The following is a 22,722-nucleotide window of genomic DNA, read 5'->3' as shown; positions in this document are numbered from 1 at the left end:
CCAATGAGTTCCCAGCTGTCCTACAATTTGATTTGATTTCTTTCTATATATTTTCTACTGGTAAAAAATTATTTTTTCGAATTTTTCATTTTCAAGTAAAATCCAGATCTGTTTTTGTGTGTGTGTGTGTGTGTGTGTGTGTGTGTGTGTGTGTGTGTGTGTGTGTGTTTGTGTGGTCTCCTTCTTGACCTGGAAACGTCAATTTTTAAACAGGTCATTTTCCACACAACGCTGAGTGGAAATGGGAAACTTGCGCATCAATGTTTTTAAAGGTAAAGAGAACAGGTAAAATACCAATCCGGAAAGTTATTATTTCTTTTTTGAATATGTTTTTTGTTCAAAAGCAAATTAGAGAATATAAAAGACAAAAATTCGTCAGTTTCATTATTAATTTTATCGATTTCGTATGGTTTGCAACGGGAAAGAAAATGCATAATGTCTGGTACGGTTTTAACGTTTCTGCATCTCTTCAGTACAATGTTTATAGTAAAATTTTGTTGTTTAAGCTTCATCCAAGTTATTGTACCGGCATGTACAACGCTTACAAGACTCATAATCTATTGTTGAAAGAAGATGTTTTCAAGATGTCTTTGAGATCACATCCGAAAACTACTTGGGCCAAATGGGCTAGCGAATTGAAAAAGAAGAAGAAAATGCGGTGGTTTGTCAATGAAGGTAAAGGTTATATACACTGCCATAAAGATTTGACTATGTATAAAAACTAAAATGAAATTTGATTGTATTAATAAATTTTTTTGTAACGCGTGGTTTTAATTCATAAAATTTTGGATTTTGGTGATTTTTCATTTTCCTCAGAAACGTCTAACACAGATTTTTAGATGAAAAAGCCCTAAATTACTCGTAAAATATTTTTCTTATGTTTAGCAGTCCTCGATGATTATTAAAAAAATATCCAGTGAACTTTGGAATGCTCAGATTTTGGAAAAATATATTGAGAACTGCAGAACAAAATGCCGGAACCGAAAAGAATGGAAAATAATAACAAAAGCAGCCAAAACAAACGACAAACTATAAAGAAAAGAAAAATTAGAAAACGAGGAGTAATCCACCCCAAAAAAAAGGATTTAAAGCACCAAAAGCGATAGTCATAATCCATGGGATTGAAAGGCTTGTTGAAGATGATGATGATGATATTGAAAATACTAAAAAAAAGTGAATACTGGCACTCATTATCAGAATATTCTTCTAGGAAACTGCCAAAATATTTTTTCTGCCAACACGTACCCGAATATTGAAAAAACGAAGTCCTTGAATAAAAAAAATTAGAGAAAATGATATTTTCTTATTGGTCACCATCAATTATTGAAGATATAGGAAAAATAATGAAGAAAAAGACATATAAGAGTCGAAATTTGGTAAAAAGAAGGCTCCTCAAACATCGTCGGAGAGGAAATCGATGCTAAGTACTTGGAGGTCAACGATTGAAGTTCAAAAACCTATCTGGTGAACAATAGGAGAAATAGAAGACGATTGGGTGGAATTAACTATCCAATTTGGAAGTGAAGACTCATCCTAATCATGTTATAAACATCTAAAAGCTTTGATCCACGCAGTACATCAGCAGTACTATCACCAAGAGCTGGAACAAAAGAAGATGCAAGAAATCTTGAACGAGACTGCCAGGAGAAGATTTGAAAAGTAGCAGCTAAACCATGATCAGTATGACAACAACCAGAATGTAGTTTATGACGTTGAGCGTATTTGCTGGGAGTTTTGTGTTCTTCCGATCTTTTTTGGTGTTTAGCGGCTCTATGCAGTTGGTCTAACTGTTGTTATTTTGATTCCTACTATTCACCTTCACCAAATAGCGACGATCTTTGACGTTGTCTTCATTTCGAGTCCCCCGAACAAGGATTGTTAAACTACTCTTATGAGACGTAATAACGTCGAAACTATTCGCTAGTTATAACCTCTCCTCGCAATCGTCTCCTTGTCTTCCATTAAATATTACTTTTGGAATAAAAAAAAACATTTTAACTGGTATGCAGCATACTCCACATTTTGATTCCAACGTGACGTCACATTGTGCGAGAAAGATAGCACGCGCTTGCGCATAGGCATACCTGCGAATATGTATCGTACTTTGTTTTATATTTCGGCTGTCCCAGCATCGATTTTTTTAAAAATTTTCGTGTTTCGTGTTTCGTTGTAGTTGCGGATTGTCGACTTTTTAGTCCAACTTTCTTTTCTAAAGTTTAAGTTAAAAAGAGATGGAAAATTCATTCGATTTTACTGTCTTATCGTAATAATAATCAATCGATCGTCGTCGTTCGTGTCGTGAAATTGAAAAGTGACATATAAAAAACAATAAAAAACATCAGACATCGGATGAATTATTCAGATTCGAAAGTAATAATTTGTATTGCCTCGCGATATAGATCCACTGTTTGCTTTTGTGAAATCCGTCAAGGCGTTTACACACCATTAGTAATTTATAACCGATATCGTAAAACATACCATGAGAACGAATTCAACTAAGAATATTCCAGACGCGACAAAACTTCGGATCTGATTTAAAAATTAGTAAATCAATACTAGGTTTGATTTCAATTCACTCGTTTTTGATAAAATTTCAATTAAATAAGCACCGATTAATTGATTTAATATCAACTAGGTTATTTACCGGACAAAATTGTCCAAAAAACACACCAACAGATTCTTTAGGAGTGGAAAAACTCGCAATTTATTAATAACAAATCATTCGGTGCCAAATAAGGACTGTAAAGAGGACGATCCATCGATTCGATGTTTGGACTCGAGGTTTCGTCTTCTGCGATTGATTTCGCCGATTTTTCCGAGTCGAACTGATCGATGTTTTCTGGTACAACAGCGACCATGATTGAATTCGGAAAACCAGCGAAACAGGAGTTTGTACGAAAAAATGCAATAGACATGAAATTTTTTTTGGTAAACTATACATTCGAAGACCGCCTCTGATTCCAATAAACCATTTTATTGGAGCAAAAACGCCGACGAGTTGTACGAGACGTTTTTTTCTTAGTCTTGTTACGAAGCCGGATAATACGGGCTTGCTGTAAGTTTTCTTTCTATTTGCAGCAATATAAGTGACATAGTGTTAAATTAAAGTGTCATTCGGAGAATAGATGTGTAGCCGGTGGTTGACAGCTCAAACAAAATCACGCTAAGACTCAAAGAGGCTGAAAGTGGAAACATGTCTAGAGGGAAAAGGTCAAATATGTTACATGGCGCGGTCGTAGCGGATATTTCAATTATAAATTCCATACGAAGCGAAAAATACGCTACTTTCGAATTCTACAATTGTTTGATTGTACATACATACAAGGATGATCCCAAAAGTTCGAAAATTTTTAGCGTAAACCCATTAAACATGATTCGTCATGTTTCTCAAAATAAGAGATCAGAAAATAATCCTAGGGAGCTAAATATGGCAAATATTGTAACAATTCAATATTTAAATTTCAATTTAAATTAAAAAACCGACCATTAGACCTTGCCTACAGATGGAATGGTTTGTGACTTCTTTGGAGCTGGTTTTCCCTTTCCATTTCATTGTTTCGATGGGTTTTTGCCTTTATTTCATCTCCAATTACTCGATGGAAACGTGCTTATCAAAATAATCATCAATTTCTGCTGCAAAATCTTTTACCATCGAGCAATTTTTTCAAATCTGGGATCAGAAAATAATCCTAGGGAGCTAAATATGGCAAATATTGTAACAATTCAATCTTTAAATCAATCATTTTTGTCATTGCAATAAAGGATGTTTGAGATGGTCGGTTTTTGCTGGATTTCGTCGTTCAAACGTCGCAATACGTTGGATTAATATATATAATTGATAGATTTGAGTATTCGAAGAAAATTAATCCACGCATAATTTCAAAAACCGACCGTTAGACCTTGCCTACAGATGGAATGGTTTGTGGCTTCTTTGGAGCTGGTTTTCCCTTTCCATTCCATTGTTTCGTGAAACATCTCCAAATACTCGATGGAAACATCTTCAAGACAATGTTTTTGTAGCGTTTTTGTGTGTCTATAAACTGAAGAACGTTCCAGGAAACTCGCTATTTATTATAACGAAGATATAAAATTTTAACGGACGATCCTCCTACAGCAAAAACTGTCACCATAAATTTCACACTGAACTAATAAGTTTTATTAGTGTATATTTTCGAAAACGTTCATATTCAAATAAGTTCGACGAAAAAAAAATCGTATGTGAGCCTCCAGATGTGTAAATCCGGTATTAACACAACCCATTGAATGATTAAGAACCAGAAAGCTGTTCTCGCCCTTTAACTATTATGTTATACCACTCATGACGTAAATATCCCTTCAACAATGTTGTCAAGTCGTTTCTAAATAACAGAATCTTATTCTAATGCTTTTATTATGGTTCTTCTAGATGAAAATATTATTCTTGATATTGTCGTCGTTATACAAAGTTTGGCAACGTGGTTTTGAATCACCCTAGGGTCTCGTGCTGGTATTTTAATTTGAATATGAAAATGCCCAGGGTGCTTTTCGACAATACATCTGGGTACATTGAAAGAGGATTATTTTGAAGTGGAGTTCTTTGATACAAGTACATTTTTGTGGTCTTCCCGATACAAGGGTGTTGCCATTATCGATTATTAACTTGTTTTTATACTAAAAAGTATACAAGATTTTTTAAAAACGAGTTTTAACGAAAATAAAAAGCTTCTAATTAACAGTAACAGTTTTTAATCGAAGTGAAATTCATCGACAAACTTCAACTTGTGAAACTCTATCAAAAATGCTTGAAAAATAGCGAGAATTATGTCAAAACATTTTGTTTCTATCAGAATTTGGGAATACGCTTTGTATTTCACGATTTGATCATTAAATCGCCTCAATAAATTTGAAATTATATAAAAGTTCATGGGTTACAATAAGTGATGTCTTTTGTAAAACAAATTTACTAGGAAAATGCATAAAAATATCGAAAATTGTTTTATGATCGCTCTGAATGACCTCAAAGGAAATCCATTCTTCCCTTCCTTACACGGAAGTTTTGAATGATTCAAATGAAAGTCGTTTCCAAAGCAAACAAAACGGGAAAATTCAAACGGAACTTGTAATTTGAAAAGCACAAATTGCAAGGTTTTAAGTAGACTTGTTGTTTTCCGACAGCTGTTACTTTTCACACGATTGTAACATTTTAAAGGGTTATTTCAAAAATAAAACAAGTTATAATCTCATTTCAATACCGGTTTTGTTTATAAAAATCTAATGAATCGAATAAACAACTGTTTTTTACAAATATTTAAAACGGTTTTTGATAAACAATACCAACAGGATGCGATTGCTAACCCAACATCAAAAATCCATCGTGCGATAAAACAAGAAAATACCTCCCTGTGCATATTTATAGATCTGTCGAAAGCATTTGATACCGTAAACTACTGGATACATTAGAGAACGCTGTCAGCAATAAAAAATAATTTGTGGCGTTCCACAGGACACAGTTTTAGCACCGATATTATTTAGATTATACTGGCCTAGCTTATTCACCCTGGATACTGTGGTTTTTTATGAAGATACCTGTTTAAGCACGTGGAAAATTTAGATACCTCAAATACCGCTTCGAATGGTATGTAAAATCAAGTTCTTTGGCAAAATTCTAAATATAAAAAGTCTAAAAACACTTTTTTCATTGAATCCTGACATATGGAACACTTGGATGGGGTGATGTGGTTAAAAGTCTAACTAAACAAACTGTTGTACAGGTACAGACATCAATTGAATTGAAGACAAACACGAAATTTAATTGCTGGAATCGACATGTACAAAAAATAAAAGTCAGCGCTGTTTAATTTACGTACAATCCATCGAATACAACTCACTGAATATGAAAATGAAAATCTTGAAGAAACTATTAAAAAAAAACTAACTAAAACCATATATTTACATTATTTAGAACCAGGGGATGGAATTTATGTTACAGCAGTTGATTTAGGGAGTAAGAACAGAAAAAATATATAGGAAATGATGGGGAATAAAGCCGGAAGACGGAAGACGTCAAGAAGTTGAGACAAGAAGGCTTTTCTTAGTTATTAACGAAATAGCTAAAGAAATGAACAAAGAAGGGAAAAAACATACAACAGATTGAGACCAATCACCGTAAATTAACTAATGTATGCCGAAGACTTACAAACATCAAACAAACCAAAAGAAATAACTAGGGATAATCTTCAGACCAGATGGAAGAATTGACGAAGAGGTAGCAGGTAGGTTTAATAAGACAATATCCATACAAAAGATAACAAAACTTGCGAAAACGAAAATTTACTATTACCAAAGCTGATCTGGGTGCTAACCAAGGTACCAACTATACATAGTGAGTGCAGTAAAAAAAACAAAAGCTGAGATGGTTTGGACACTTATTGAAAATGAAGGACAGAACAGTTGAGGTCATATAGAAAACCAAAACGAACAAAAGAAGAAAAGATGCAGACCTAGACGAAAAAGGAATGAAGAACTAGCAAAAGAACTGGAAAAAGAGGACGGAACTGGAGACGGGCCAAACAACAATGTAGAATTAATTGGAGAAGATGTAGATGTAGATTTGTTAAATGTGACGCAATTTGTACCACCGAGGTATCAATTTACCAAAGTGTATTAGTATTTCCATCAAAATATCTTCAACAGCTTATGATTTGTTCTTAATAATTTTGTATTTCGATTGATATAAAGATGATTATCTATTGTGGCACTGATATGGCACTAATATTTATAATAAGTCCAAAATTTTGTACTAAATTGAGAGTTTGGTGGAAAAATATCGATCCTATAACAATTGCACATCAGAAAACTGTATGTAGTTGAATAAAAATTTGTTTACAAACCTGCAGTCTTCTAATCTATCGATTTATTCGATTTTAATATTAAAAAAATGGAATATTCATTATGATATCTTCAAGTTCTTTGGTGCTATATTATCCTCTGTTGGATTTTGGATGGCCGAAGACTTTACTTCAAGTTTGATACTTGAAATTGTTTTTATTATATTTGAATCACCACAAATTTCCACTTGAGTTTTCCTTCAGAACTTCGACCATTTGCTTGATGAACGTCAATTATTGAGTTTCCTGAACGACCATTCAGGATATATCCCAAGGAAATTTCTCTGAATTCACAGTCGAGAGAGTTTGTTTGAATTTGTACAAAAGTCCGTTTTCCTATATTAGTAAATCAGTTCGGTCAATGAACGTCGTTACTTAATTGAAAAGTATTCTAGTGATTTTCCAGTTTTCGAAAATTAAATTAAAAAATATCAATAAAATTTTCAAACGGGGGTTTTATTGTTGTATTTGAAGCGATTTTTATCATTTTATGATTTTAAAGATGGATCGCTCGAACCTTTCGGCTTGTTAGCGTAATTATTGGAAAATGTGGCAACGCCGCAAATTTTTGTCGAAACTCAACGCGACCGTTTCGTCCGCAGAAAGTTACCAAAAGTATTATTGCAAATATCAGCATCATTTTAATGATGTAAATTTGAATCGTCAATATTTTTCTGTTAATCCGCCGATTTTTCGTTGTACTTTGTAGGCGTTTTATTCCACAGCTGCGAAATACGAGGTGGGATTAAAAAGTGAAGGAATTATCACATTACTTAATACAAAAACTCATGTTCCACGTCGATTCATCGTTATTGGTGAAATATCTAATAATACGTCCCAAAAATCCCATATTTGAACCCAAATAACTACACTGGGGATACATATCGAGGCTCTTCGGCGTGTCTATTTGTGGATTCCGGTGGGAGGAAATCCAACACAATTGCGGAGGGTTTCGTAGACGAAGTAAAAACAAAATGGATTCGGCAATGAAAATTTTAACGATTCCTAGCAACAATCCAATAAGTATTGAACTCGTTAAATGTTGCCAATTCAAGTACCAAGCACCAAGCGCCAAATCTACGGACGTAGAAAGAATTTTGTATGAATCTAGTGGGTAAAATAACTATTTTTTCACTCGTACGAACTGGTAAAACCGTCCTAATCGTGACGGAAGCAAGATTGACGTTTTATTTCTGTTGACAGGTAACAAAATGTCACTTTTTATGAAACTGATTTTTTTCCTGTTATGTATAAAGGCATAAGCAGGTGTAGACGTTCAATATTTTGCCTGAAGATTATACCGCACGCGTTTCAAACAATCTTCGTCTTCTTTAGCTTTGATTCACCCAGTTGTTTAGCCTCTGGTGTATTCTGGTGTAAATTCGTCCATATAAAGATCCAGCAACGTCGAAAATTTTGTCATTTTTTGTGTTTGAACTCGAGGAAAGCTAGTGGAAAGCCACCTCATGTTAAAGTGCTTATTTAAAAAACTAGTAAATTTTATTAAATCGCTAGGCCTTACTAGGACTTCCAAGTTAGTCCTAGAAGCATTGGAATTGCTGATGCACAGTTTCCTTAATATCTTTCAAGCATACATTGATTATTTTTACTTAATGCTCAAAGATAACTTGAAGTTTAGTTCCTTGTATCCCCTTGAACAAAATCTTCCTTATAACTGATGCAATTTGTATTTAATAACCTCAAAAAAAACGCAACTTAAATCCTATACAGATTAAGAACGTACTCAGTGATTCACCACTCCAAGCTGTCAAATACAGTTCTCGCTAATATGACCGAAATCTTCTATCCGTCCCGTTTTATTCTATAGACGTTTTCTATAGCTCTCCCTTTTTATATTATGTGGAATGTCTTGAAATTGACACGAACACACATATTGAACGGTTGACGTAAAAAATCTTAGTACATACATGTGGGTGTCACTTTCCAGTCGTCTTCTTTTTTTCCCGTGGAGATTTTATGCGGAAAATTGAAATTATGTTCGAGAAACTCGAATGAAAATCGGTGTGTATTGATTGAAATTACAAAACGATGCACGTCACGCATGACTAAAGTGTAGCGCATAGTTTTTTGGATGAAAATATATTTATTTTTCAATGTAATTTCCTTTTAGTTTCTTTTTAATATTATAAATCGTCAATTAACTGCCTACATCAACTCATTGTTGGGAAAACTTTGACCAACGAGTCATTTCTTCAAGTCTGGGAAAATAATCCGAAAGGGACAAATCTGGCGAATAAAGGACACGTTTCATCTACGGTTAGGATGAAATTCGGCAAGCACTCGATGGAAACATCTTCACGTCGCTGTTTTTGTTTCGTTGTGTACAAACGCGGCGCCCATCTTTCTCGTGTCTTAAATTTAAGTTAATTGAGATGTACTGCACTTTTTGGAATGCCTACAATGTCTACTAGCTCACGCACTTTCAGTCGACGATCATTTGTAGAGTTATTACATCGACCACCACGATGTTGGTCGTACGGTCTCGTCTAAACTATGCTGCACAATATTTTATTATTGATAGCGAAAGAAAAAAGTCTCCCAGAGTAGATTTTAGTTCAGATTTCATGTCGATTGAGCTTAAGCCTTTCAAATAAAAGTATAATAATGATGGCTGCCAAATAAATACGTAGCAAGCAACTACCGCCATCTCCAGGTCAGACCGTGTACTTCTGGGACCATTCTCGTAATTAGGAATATAAATTTCCAAATTGGAACTTCAATAAGAAATAATTTTTAATAAACTACTGCTTGCTTTTGTAGCTTAAGCTTTACGATGAAATTTTGCTGTGTATTTTTAGTTTTTCGGTTTGAAAATTATTCTAGAAGTAAACCGACACCCTGTATCCGCGTTATAAATATATTAACCACGAAGTTACCACCCGCAGCAGTGGGTGTTGCGAACTTACGAGAATACAATTAAACCCGAGCAGAAACAAGAAACATCACCATCTTCAGAGGAGGTTACAAGCCGTTTTGAAATTGAAATATGGTTTAAAAGCTACTTTAGAATCATAACATTTACGTTTCAGGTTAACTGTTGGATATCGTATGCTATTTCGATGGATACAGTACCGGCTTTAACAATAAATAAACGAATTCAAATAAATACGTTAATTAAAAGATTCGAAGCAAGAGTTTTGACTGTTCGAAAATGTTTTTGTTTGAGCTAATCAGAATGATTCATCTTCTGCTTCGTAATTCCCCGATTTTTTCGATTATTGCTGGTGCGACCGCAATTGAATTCTGAAAACCAGCGCAACGCGGTGGTTCGAGATGGTGTTTCATCACCAAAAGTCCACTGCCGTTGGTTCAATCCACAACTTAAATAACATTCGTATGGCAAGTTCTAAGTACGTTCACTATTAAAAATTTCAAACTTTGGAGATGTTAATCCACGTTAGTGTTGCCATATCTCATGAATCGATGATGAACTATATCTTGAGGACCAGTAGAAATCAGTGCTACAGATAATTTGACAATTTTTCTTTCAATAAACTCGACTCGACTCGATAGAGCAAGTTTTATGTGTGAAATCGGTTTTTTGTGATACTACATTGTTGTCAGATTTCTATTTGTTTCGGAAAAATAATGAAGTTTGTTTATTTTAGCTAACCTCAATGAAAAAAGGACCGATTATTTTGTAGCCTATTATTCCAGCGAATACATTTAGTTTTTCGGGATATTGGGTATGGGATTTACGCATTCAACGAGGATTGGTACGTGACAAGTATCTAAAATGCCGATTTAAGTTTCCATTAATACAAAAAGTGGCAAACCGTAACATTGATAACGAAATTTGGATCGTAATTTTTTCCATCATTAGTTCTGCAAACTTTTCTCGTCATCTGACAACTCTCTTTCTCAAGATCCCTGGATATATATCCTTCTAACAGGACACAAACCAGTTTCGTTAAACTTTTTTATTAATATACTGACAGTAGATGTTAGGGATTTCGGTTAGGATATGAATTATTAAAGATATTACACTTTTCTTGTTGATTTCTGCGGCTATCACCATAAAACTCACTCTGTATCTTTTCACCTGGTAATGAATATAAAATTAGTTAGAGCCAGCCCTGTATAAATGTACATCGCATGTAATTTCGCTATTTATCGTCCTTTATGGGAATGTTTTCGATTTTCGATCGCAATAAAAGTCGATAGAATTCGATACTACAAAACAAATTTACGATTTTTGTAAAATTTTATTGGCATTTCGGAAAAATGATGACTAAATTGTCATCTATAAGTCCGACACTGAACGAAATTAAATTTTATTAAGACGCAATTTACAGTTGTGTACGGGGTAGCACGAAGAATGGAATTTAATGAAAAAAAAAACGTATATATCCGAGTATAGTATATCGAAAACCCCCATAAGTACTTTTGAAAACAAATAATTTTAATTAAGTGATTATATATTGATTTTGAAAAACAATTCTCTCATGTCGCCAACTAATTATAAATCAATTTCAAATCCCCATCAACGGAATAATAACGACCGAAAGATAATAAGCCGCACAAGAATAGAATTTGATTAATAATAAGCGACATAACCTCACATTTTCCAAGTGGAACTAACCTACAGCCATCACTTGTCAAATACTTACCAGACGTCAAATTGAGTGAAAATTTCAGATATTTCACTATTTTATATATTGAATTGTGATATAAACGTCGATAAATGATTTTTAAGGAGGATATGCACTTTATTTTCAAATAAATGTGGACTGATTGATTATAATCTACTAATTTTTTCATATTTTATCATAGTTGTACCTCATAATCCACCTTGAGTTTAACTTTTTTCAAAATAGCTAAAGGTATGTCTGGAGAACTGATTGACGTGAAAACACTTACACTTAATATCACAATTCAAATATATTTTTTCAGATTTCCATCAAATTGCGCAAATTTGTCATAAACTTCATAACTATAAGTTACTTGTTGATATTTTTTATTAAACTACAATTCGTATTCTTAAAATAAAAAGTCAGCCATTTTGTATTTTCATGTAACATAATTTTTATTAGACGAACTGACCCATAGATGACGCTACCAGTATTAAATCTATATAATAATCGGTTAGCCATAACCTTCATAATGCAAATGTGCTACTTTGACAGCTGTCATACTATTAGTTTGTTAGTTATAGCGTTTTAATTGGAGCTTTTGATACTTGGAAAAAACGTTCAAAAAGAAATTTATTGGGTCAATATAAAGCATTTCGTTTGGCAAAAAACATGATTTGGACTGGATGAGGAATTAAAAAAGAAATTAAGCGTTGAGGCGAAATGAAACACGAGGAAAGTGCATGTAGGGGACGTCCCAAGGAGGCAATCGCCAACGAAAACATCCAAGAAGTCCACAAAATACTTTTTCAAAACTCTTATCAATTTTAAGAAAGCTCAGACATTTATTAGACGAACTGACCCATAGATGACGCTACCAGTATTAAATCTATATAATCATCGGTTAGCCATAACCTTCAAAATGCAAATGTGCTAATTTGACAGCTGTCATCCTATTAGTTTGATAGTTGTTTTGATTGGAGCAACTTTTGGGTTAATATGAAGCATTTAGTTTGGCAAAAAACACTATTAAAGACTATGCTTCACTTGAAAAAATTATTTGGACTTTACTTGAAGAATGAAAAAATAAATTATCGCTTATTTGTATTTAGCGACTACGCAAACCAAATTTCCATTATGACACTAAAGCTTGGTTTAGTATTAATACTCATCGTTGAATCGGATCCTCTCCGACAGATTTTTTTTGTTTGAAAAACGTGAACAAATCGTAATATAGCAGATTTGAAATTATACGAAAATTTGGAGAAAATGAAAAACGGCGTCCAGTATTTAATCTCATCCATTCATTTCGAATCAATGAAGGCAATTATAGAACGTGACCACTTTCGTATAAATATGAATTAATTTTTGAAAACAGTTTTAAATTAATCTCGAAAGACAAATAGTCCAAAGTTCGTTTCTAATATTGTTATAACCGCTATTAATATTTTTTATCTACGCCAATGTTTGGAAACGTCAAAAATCGTACTGTCAACATTCCTTGTAAATGACATTTAACAATAACGTGCGTTCTGAAAAGAAAACTTAAACTTCTTGATTTAATTAAATTAAAATCAATTTTTTATTTACTTAAGACTTTATTTGGGCTGTTTACACAAATTTAGTCAATTAAAAAACATGAAAACTTTTTTCTACGCCAATGTATGTAAACGTCAAAAATCGTACTGTCAACATTCCTTGTAAATGACATTTAACAATAACGTGCGTTCTGAAAAGAAAACTTAAACTTCTTCGTTTAATTAAATTACAATCAATTTTTTATTTACTTAAGACTTTATTTGGGCTGTTTACACAAATTTAGTCAATTAAAAAACATGAAAACTTTTTTCTACGCCAATGTCGGTAAACGTCAAAAATCGTACTGTCAACATTCCTTGTAAATGACATTTAACAATAACGTGCGTTCTGAAAAGAAAACTTAAACTTCTTCGTTTAATTAAATTACAATCAATTTTTTATTTACTTAAGACTTTATTTGGGCTGTTTACACAAATTTAGTCAATTAAAAAACATGAAAACTTTTTTCTACGCCCATGTATGTAAACGTCAAAAATCGTACTGTCAACATTCCTTGTAAATGACATTTAACAATAACGTGCGTTCTGAAAAGAAAACTTAAACTTCTTTGTTTAATTAAATTACAATCAATTTTTTATTTACTTAAGACTTTATTTGGGCTGTTTACACAAATTTAGTCAATTAAAAAACATGAAAACTTTTTTCTACGCCCATGTATGTAAACGTCAAAAATCGTACTGTCAACATTCCTTGTAAATGACATTTAACAATAACGTGCGTTCTGAAAAGAAAACTTAAACTTCTTCGTTTAATTAAATTACAATCAATTTTTTATTTACTTAAGACTTTATTTGGGCTGTTTACACAAATTTAGTCAATTAAAAAACATGAAAACTTTTTTCTACGCCAATGTCGGTAAACGTCAAAAATCGTACTGTCAACTTTCCTTGTAAATGACATTTAACAATAACGTGCGTTCTGAAAAGAAAACTTAAACTTCTTCGTTTAATTAAATTACAATCAATTTTTTATTTACTTAAGACTTTATTTGGGCTGTTTACACAAATTTAGTCAATTAAAAAACATGAAAACTTTTTTCTACGCCCATGTATGTAAACGTCAAAAATCGTACTGTCAACATTCCTTGTAAATGACATTTAACAATAACGTGCGTTCTGAAAAGAAAACTTAAACTTCTTCGTTTAATTAAATTACAATCAATTTTTTATTTACTTAAGACTTTATTTGGGCTGTTTACACAAATTTAGTCAATTAAAAAACATGAAAACTTTTTTCTACGCCAATGTCGGTAAACGTCAAAAATCGTACTGTCAACTTTCCTTGTAAATGACATTTAACAATAACGTGCGTTCTGAAAAGAAAACTTAAACTTCTTTGTTTAATTAAATTACAATCAATTTTTTATTTACTTAAGACTTTATTTGGGCTGTTTACACAAATTTAGTCAATTAAAAAACATAAAAACTTTTAGCATTATCGAGATATATTAAGGATTGAAAGAGTGATGCCCCTAAATGTAGGCAGCACATTATACAATTACCAATTATCAATCTTCAATATCTGATGTACCGAGTACTACTATTATAAATATTCGTCGTTTTTATTTGTATATCTTAATACTTGAGTAGCAAACCTTGTAGAATGCGTGCTGGTTAAGTAAGCTGCCAAAAAAAATTATGACTAAATTACTTTAACATTTTTATACCATTGGGTATGTTTGTATAGTCACTACCATTTTACCCCTACCAGAATAACTTCATTTGGATGGTGACTGGTATAATTCAAAGTATTCCCAGTGACATCACGCGGACAAATGACAATTCACAGCTGTCTAGATCGAATTGTCAGATTGCAATGAATTTTTTTTTTCAAAAATGAAATCTACCGTTGAATCGCTACACTAACTAGAGATGAAAAAAGAAACTAAAACAATTAACGTCATAAATCATATTATCTCCAAAATTATTAAGAAATAAGGCATTCTAACCTAATATTTTTACTATACATAATGTCAATACTTAATCACAAAACTGAGCATTAAAATTATTCATCGAATTTCGTTGTGAATTAAAATATACTGTTGTTAAAATAACGGTTCAATCTCTTTCCAGCGTTCATTTATTTCGATCTGATAAAACCACAGATTCAGATAGGATAAATAGGATGAGAATTCTGTTTGTTTTCTTTTGGTCAGATTAATCATTGCGGTACTGAATCACTACAACGATGACCGTTGAAAAAATACGACACACAAAGTAGGAGAGGTCAAGAATTTGTATTTTGATTATGGAATTTCACTCAGATCGACAGATTTACCAACAATTTATAATGTTCAACACGATTTCTGAGACAGATACAATATTTTTGTTCAAATTGTTGTATAAATATTCATGGGGTTACTTAGAACTAAGAAAATTAACATATATGATTCAGAAGACAAAGCTAGAGTGATCCAGGGGATAAAGTTGTTGAAAATATAGACACTCAACTTGAAGATGATGATTTTGATGCAGTACAAATTTGAATGTATGCTTGACATGTTATGAGGAGTGAAACATGAAACTGTATAGACGAAAGATCTCTGGAAAATTGGTGATATGAGTTAGTGTATCGAAATAAGTATACTGCGTGAAGCAATAATAATTTGAAACGTATAATAGTAATCAGAAACGTCGTTAATCTGATATTTTTGAGGATCACAGTTTAATGACAAGAACAAACAGTTGCCATACAAAAGGTGAGTAGTTGCAATACCAAGTAAACCTCCATGATGAGGCACTGAGGTTTACTTATTAGCAGAAACGGAAACTACATTACAATATACGCTGATTACCAATATGAGACTTGGCAAACCAAAACTACCTTCTGAACAAATCTGTATAGATCATTGACCATTTAACATTTTTTTGGTAACTCACTTTTCAAATAATATTGCCTCAGTTTCACTGACGTTCCTTTAGACTTATCAATTTACCAGAGCAAAATCTAACAGCACATTCAAATGTACTGAGAGCCAAATTTTAACTAATTTAGACTGCATACGGTTGTTGTGGTTAATAAGAATATTCTGGATCATTAGACAACAGTTTTTGTTCCAACAGGACTGTACAGGGTCATTAGGATTCAACTCTTGAGTCCTTTGGACTGTATAAGGTCATTAGGTTTTAGTTTTTGTTCCAACAGAATTCTACAGGTTCATTAGGATTCAACTCTGAGTCCTTTGGACTGTATAAGGTCATTAGGTTTTAGTTTTTGTTCCAACAGAATTCTACAGGTTCATTAGGATTCAACTCTGAGTCCTTTGGATTGTATAAGGTCATTAGGTTTTAGTTTTTGTGTCAATGGGACTATATAAGGTCATTAGGATTCAACTATTGAGTCCTTTGGACTGTTTAAGGTCATTAGAATTTAGTTTTTGTGTCAATAGGACTGTATAAGGTCATTAGGATTCAACTCTTAAGTCCTTTGGACTGTATAGGTCCATTAGAATTTAGTTTTTGTATCAATGGGACTGTATAAGGTCATTAGGATTCAACTCTTGAGTCCTTTGGACTGTATAAGGTCATTAGGTTTTAGTTTTTGTGTCTATAGGACTATATAAGGTCATTAGGATTCAACTCTTGAGTCCTTTGGACTATATAAGGTCATTAGGTTTTAGTTTTTGTTCCAACAGAATTCTACAGGTTCATTAGGATTCAACTCTTGAGTCATTTGGACTGTATAGGGTCATTAGAATTTAGTTTTTGTATCAATGGGACTGTAGAAGGTTATTAGGATTCAACTCTGAGTCCTTTGGATTGTATAAGGTCATTAGGTTTTAGTTTTTGTGTCAATGGGACTATATAAGGTCATTAGGATTCAACTCTTGAGTCCTTTGGACTGTTTAAGGTCATTAAAATTTAGTTTTTGTGTCAATAGGACTGTATAAGGTCATTAGGATTCAACTCTTAAGTCCTTTGGACTGTATAGGTCCATTAGAATTTAGTTTTTGTATCAATGGGACTGTATAAGGTCATTAGGATTCAACTCTTGAGTCCTTTGGACTGTTTAAGGTCATTAAAATTTAGTTTTTGTGTCAATAGGACTGTATAAGGTCATTAGGATTCAACTCTTAAGTCCTTTGGACTGTATAAGGTCATTAGGTTTTAGTTTTTGTGTCTATGGGACTATATAAGGTCATTAGGATTCAACTCTTGAGTCCTTTGGACTATGTAAGGTCATTAGGTTTTAGTTTTTGTTCCAACAGAACTCTACAGGTTCATTAGGATTCAACTCTTGAGTCATTTGGACTGTATAGGTTCATTAGAATTTAGTTTTTGTATCAATGGGACTGTATAAGGTCATTAGGATTCAACTCTTGAGTCCTTTGGACTGTATAAGGTCATTAGGTTTTAGTTTTTGTGTCAATGGGACTATATAAGGTCATTAGGATTCAACTCTTGAGTCCTTTGGACTGTATAAGGTCATTAGGTTTTAGTTTTTGTGTCTATGGGACTATATAAGGTCATTAGGATTCAACTCTTGAGTCCTTTGGACTGTATAAGGTCATTAGGTTTTAGTTTTTGTATCAATGGGACTGTATAAGGTCATTAGGATTCAACTCTTGAGTCCTTTGGACTGTATAAGGTCATTAGGTTTTAGTTTTTGTGTCAATAGGACTGTATAAGGTCATTAGGATTCAACTCTTAAGTCCTTTGGACTATGTAAGGTCATTAGGTTTTAGTTTTTGTTCCAACAGAATTCTACAGGTTCATTAGGATTCAACTCTTGAGTCATTTGGACTGTATAGGGTCATTAGAATTTAGTTTTTGTATCAATGGGACTGTAGAAGGTTATTAGGATTCAACTCTGAGTCCTTTGGATTGTATAAGGTCATTAGGTTTTAGTTTTTGTGTCAATGGGACTATATAAGGTCATTAGGATTCAACTCTTGAGTCCTTTGGACTGTTTAAGGTCATTAAAATTTAGTTTTTGCGTCAATAGGACTGTATAAGGTCATTAGGATTCAACTCTTAAGTCCTTTGGACTGTATAGGTCCATTAGAATTTAGTTTTTGTATCAATGGGACTGTATAAGGTCATTAGGATTCAACTCTTGAGTCCTTTGGACTGTTTAAGGTTATTAAAATTTAGTTTTTGTGTCAATAGGACTGTATAAGGTCATTAGGATTCAACTCTTAAGTCCTTTGGACTGTATAAGGTCATTAGGTTTTAGTTTTTGTGTCTATGGGACTATATAAGGTCATTAGGATTCAACTCTTGAGTCCTTTGGACTATGTAAGGTCATTAGGTTTTAGTTTTTGTTCCAACAGAATTCTACAGGTTCATTAGGATTCAACTCTTGAGTCATTTGGACTGTATAGGTTCATTAGAATTTAGTTTTTGTATCAATGGGACTGTATAACGTCATTAGGATTCAACTCTTGAGTCCTTTGGACTGTATAAGGTCATTAGGTTTTAGTTTTTGTGTCAATGGGACTATATAAGGTCATTAGGATTCAACTCTTGAGTCCTTTGGACTGTATAAGGTCATTAGGTTTTAGTTTTTGTGTCTATGGGACTATATAAGGTCATTAGGATTCAACTCTTGAGTCCTTTGGACTATGTAAGGTCATTAGGTTTTAGTTTTTGTTCCAACAGAACTCTACAGGTTCATTAGGATTCAACTCTTGAGTCATTTGGACTGTATAGGTTCATTAGAATTTAGTTTTTGTATCAATGGGACTGTATAAGGTCATTAGGATTCAACTCTTGAGTCCTTTGGACTGTATAAGGTCATTAGGTTTTAGTTTTTGTATCAATGGGACTGTATAAGGTCATTAGGATTCAACTCTTGAGTCCTTTGGACTGTATAAGGTCATTAGGTTTTAGTTTTTGTGTCAATAGGACTGTATAAGGTCATTAGGATTCAACTCTTAAGTCCTTTGGACTATGTAAGGTCATTAGGTTTTAGTTTTTGTTCCAACAGAATTCTACAGGTTCATTAGGATTCAACTCTTGAGTCATTTGGACTGTATAGGTTCATTAGAATTTAGTTTTTGTATCAATGGGACTGTATAAGGTCATTAGGATTCAACTCTTGAGTCCTTTGGACTGTATAAGGTCATTAGGTTTTAGTTTTTGTGTCAATGGGACTATATAAGGTCATTAGGATTCAACTCTTGGGTCCTTTGGACTGTTTAAGGTCATTAAAATTTAGTTTTTGTGTCAATAGGACTGTATAAGGTCATTAGGAATCAACTCTTGAGTCCTTTGGACTGTATAGGTTCATTAGAATTTAGTTTTTGTGTCAATAGGACTGTATAAGGTCATTAGGATTCAACTCTTGAGTCCTTTGGACTGTATAGGTTGATTAGAATTTAGTTTTTGTATCAATGGGACTTTATAAGGTCATTAGGAATCAACTCTTGAGTCCTTTGGACTGTATAAGGTCATTAGGTTTTAGTTTTTGTATCAATGGGACTTTATAAGGACATTACGATTCAACTCTTAAGTCCTTTGGACTGTATAAGGTCTTTAGGTTTTAGTTTTTGTATCAATGGGACTTTATAAGGACATTAGGATTCAACTCTTAAGTTCTTTGGACTGTATAAGGTCATTAGGTTCTAGTTTTTGTATCAATGGGACTGTATAAGGTCATTAGGATTCAACTCTTAAGTCCTTTGGACTGTATACGGCATTCGACAAAATTATGTTAAAAAACTGTTTACTATAATCGAAAATCAGTTTTTCTGTTTGTCGGATGCTATTCTATGATCAAGTTGTTTATGAAAATATTTCTGACGAAGTAATGACTACTACAGATGTCAAAATTACCATATTTTACGATTATTTCTAGAAATCAACTGAACTTACGAAATGTGGAAGATCATGGAACCGATCCAGCATTATTGAGCGATAATTTTATGAAAAATGATTTTTTTTTGAGTGTATAATTTTCAATTCTGCAGCCTCCCTTAATATCCCAGCTCGATTTAAACGATTATAACATCGAACAACGGCTTAAGTACACCGTGTAAGAGCACTAAGCACGCCTTCGGGGAATTTTCATACTCGAAAACGATTTCGTATACTAGAAGGTCATTATTAAACCCCTCTCTTTACTCTTTCTCTAAACCGGATACTCCAGTCTCGTGGTTGGCAACATGTGTTTAAGGATCATTACATGGAAATTGGGATTATGTTGGCAGTACTGTTTATTAAAACTCAACTGTTATTTAAACAATAGAGGGCGATCAGAGGGATCGTTTCTTAACGTAACTGTTTGTAATTATTAAAGTTTAAGGCTTCAAAAAAGCTTCATTTAATGGTTGTAGAACTTGAAACTCGTGATCGTGGTTGTCTTGAGGATTAGACAACTCGCGATGAAAGATTATGCAGCTCGGGAATGATTACTCGAACCGAGTTGGTGCATCCATATCTCAATGGATTAAGAGATGTTAGTTAAGGGATGTTAGTTCTAAAATTTCCCACAATTACATCATCAGATCAACCGTTTTGAATTCAGCATAATCTATTCTTTCTGTTTTAATCACAATTTCCTAGATGAGTTGACTCGAAACGCCCGAGTGGGTTGTAGAAAAGTCAATCCCTTATACGACACGTGACCAGCGGATGTAAACATTTCTACAGGGTGATCGTTCAGATTTGGAACGAAAGAGAAAGTAAACGTTTGATTTTTTTGGAAATATTTTCTCAAATGTTTCGTTTTCGATGGAACCAAGTACGAATATTTGAATTTTTGGTTTTCATCTAGTCTTTTTAAAATTCTCACTTGTAATTTTCAATGTCAGTTCATTAAGGGTGAAAAGTGAAAGCTAATTTTTAAAAATCATTTGTCAAACTAAATATTTAGAAATAGATTTCGTGATTATCCCTATACGAGGGCCACGTGGCTTGAATCTAGTCGCCTGTCGAGCGTATATGGGTCTTCGGACGCTCGGCATCGCGACGCTGGTGCTTAAAAGGCTTACAAATAATTGTCACTTCATAAATTGGCTCAATTCTATTTAAACATGTCGTTTGGAAGAGTGGAAATATATGACGTACTGCAATTATAGTTGAATGAAAAAGTTAGGGAGACATAGAAAATGATAGGGGCCTCGAGCGATGATTATTTCCCATTGAAGAATTCTAAAAAAACTAAGTAAGTACACCCCAAATAGAGAAACATGGTCGACATTTCCATGGGGGTAGTTTTGGTAGTAGTCTCGATAGGGTTCTTACGGTGTTGAATTTGTTCACGACGCAGTGTGTTTTTGACATACAAAAAGATATTATTGGATAGTAAATCAGGATATTACGGTGGATGAAACATCTATTCCGGTTAAAGCTTTAGCTGTTCTAATGAAAGCAGATTCTTAAATGTTTTGTCTCACTAACTTCTGACGAAGAAATTATCGGTTAGACTAAATAGAAATAGAAAATTCAGTGTAAATCTATGACTTCATTAATGGACATTAGACTTTTTTGAAGCAGATTATGCGGGATTTTTCATTTTCATACTTCAAACCGTACTAATCTCATTTGAAAGTGTTTTTTTTTCGCTATATCTTTGAAATACCCTGTAGAATCCAAAGTTGAACTTAAAAATAATATATAAGGTATTTGGTGATAGATATCATATCTTTGTTATAATTTATACAAGCTCTCTAAAACATTTTTTGTAAATATCTTCTAAAAAGAAAAGTTATTGTTGATAAACTGTGATGCCTTTCGAAAACCGTCAGTTCCACTGCTGGCGTGTTGGCCGCATTTGGCGTTAATCCAACTCTCTAGAACGGCAGACAAATAGAGGGAACATGCATTATCTCGATCTCTTTGTCATCGGTTCTTATCGCACCATCATCTTACTTTTGACAAATTTTCATTAAAACTGGACCACAATGCAGTTTTCTTGTGGTAGTGACTACCATTACGAACAGAATTATATGTAAAGAATGAATGAAAACATAAAATAAGCTATTATTATAACAAATGATGGTTGACCATTTACTTTGTATCAAAACATTAAAACTACTTTTAAAAAAACTATTTATCTTGCAAGAAAATAATTAACGGAGCTTCAAGTGTCTAAAGGACACTTTGAATCACTTAACTATGACGTTGGTTCCCATTAGAAGAAGTCAGTTCGCTATAAATACAATAATAAATTGAATTTAGATAGAAAAATTTATGATTCTTCACAATAACATTAAAATAAGACAAAAGTTAAGTAATCGAAGACGATACGTTAATGTAGAGTAACAAAAGGGACATTTTGTATCATTCAACAGATCCTAATGGTTCCGAACACACTGTCATGCTGCATTAAAAATTTTCATAATGACGAATTGTACTATTTTACTAAATTTTTGTCTTCAAGTGTCTAAAGGACACTTTGAATCACTTAACTATGACGTTAATTCCCATTAGAAGAGGTCAGTTCACTATAAATACAATAATAAATTGAATTTAGATAAGTAAATTTATGATTCTTCACAATCACATTAATATAAGACAAAAATTAATTGATCGAAGATTATACGTTAATCTAGGGTAACATAAGGGACATTTTGTATCATTCAACAGATCCTAATGGTTCCGAACACACTGTCGTGCTGCATTAAAAATTTTCATAATGACGAATTGTACTATTTTACTAAAATTTTGTCTTCAAGTGTCTAAAGGACAATTTGAATCACTTAACTATGACGTTGATTCCCA

General features: G+C 33.0%; 1 protein-coding gene across 1 annotated transcript in view; it reads left to right on the top strand.

Annotated features, from left to right (window-relative positions):
- LOC130440676 (sperm-tail PG-rich repeat-containing protein 2-like) overlaps window positions 1-6,646 on the top strand; it is a 37,152-nt gene extending 30,506 nt beyond the window's left edge. Inside the window, exons 10-11 of the mRNA XM_056773941.1 lie at window positions 507-675; window positions 6,444-6,646. Coding sequence (XP_056629919.1) covers window positions 507-675; window positions 6,444-6,646 — 372 coding nt within the window. The remainder of the gene's footprint in view (window positions 1-506; window positions 676-6,443) is intronic.
- Window positions 6,647-22,722: the final 16,076 nt, after the last annotated feature.

Source organism: Diorhabda sublineata, chromosome 2, assembly GCF_026230105.1.
Source record: "Diorhabda sublineata isolate icDioSubl1.1 chromosome 2, icDioSubl1.1, whole genome shotgun sequence".
Classification (NCBI taxonomy): domain Eukaryota; kingdom Metazoa; phylum Arthropoda; class Insecta; order Coleoptera; family Chrysomelidae; genus Diorhabda; species Diorhabda sublineata.
This window is presented reverse-complemented; position numbering and strand designations above follow the sequence as displayed.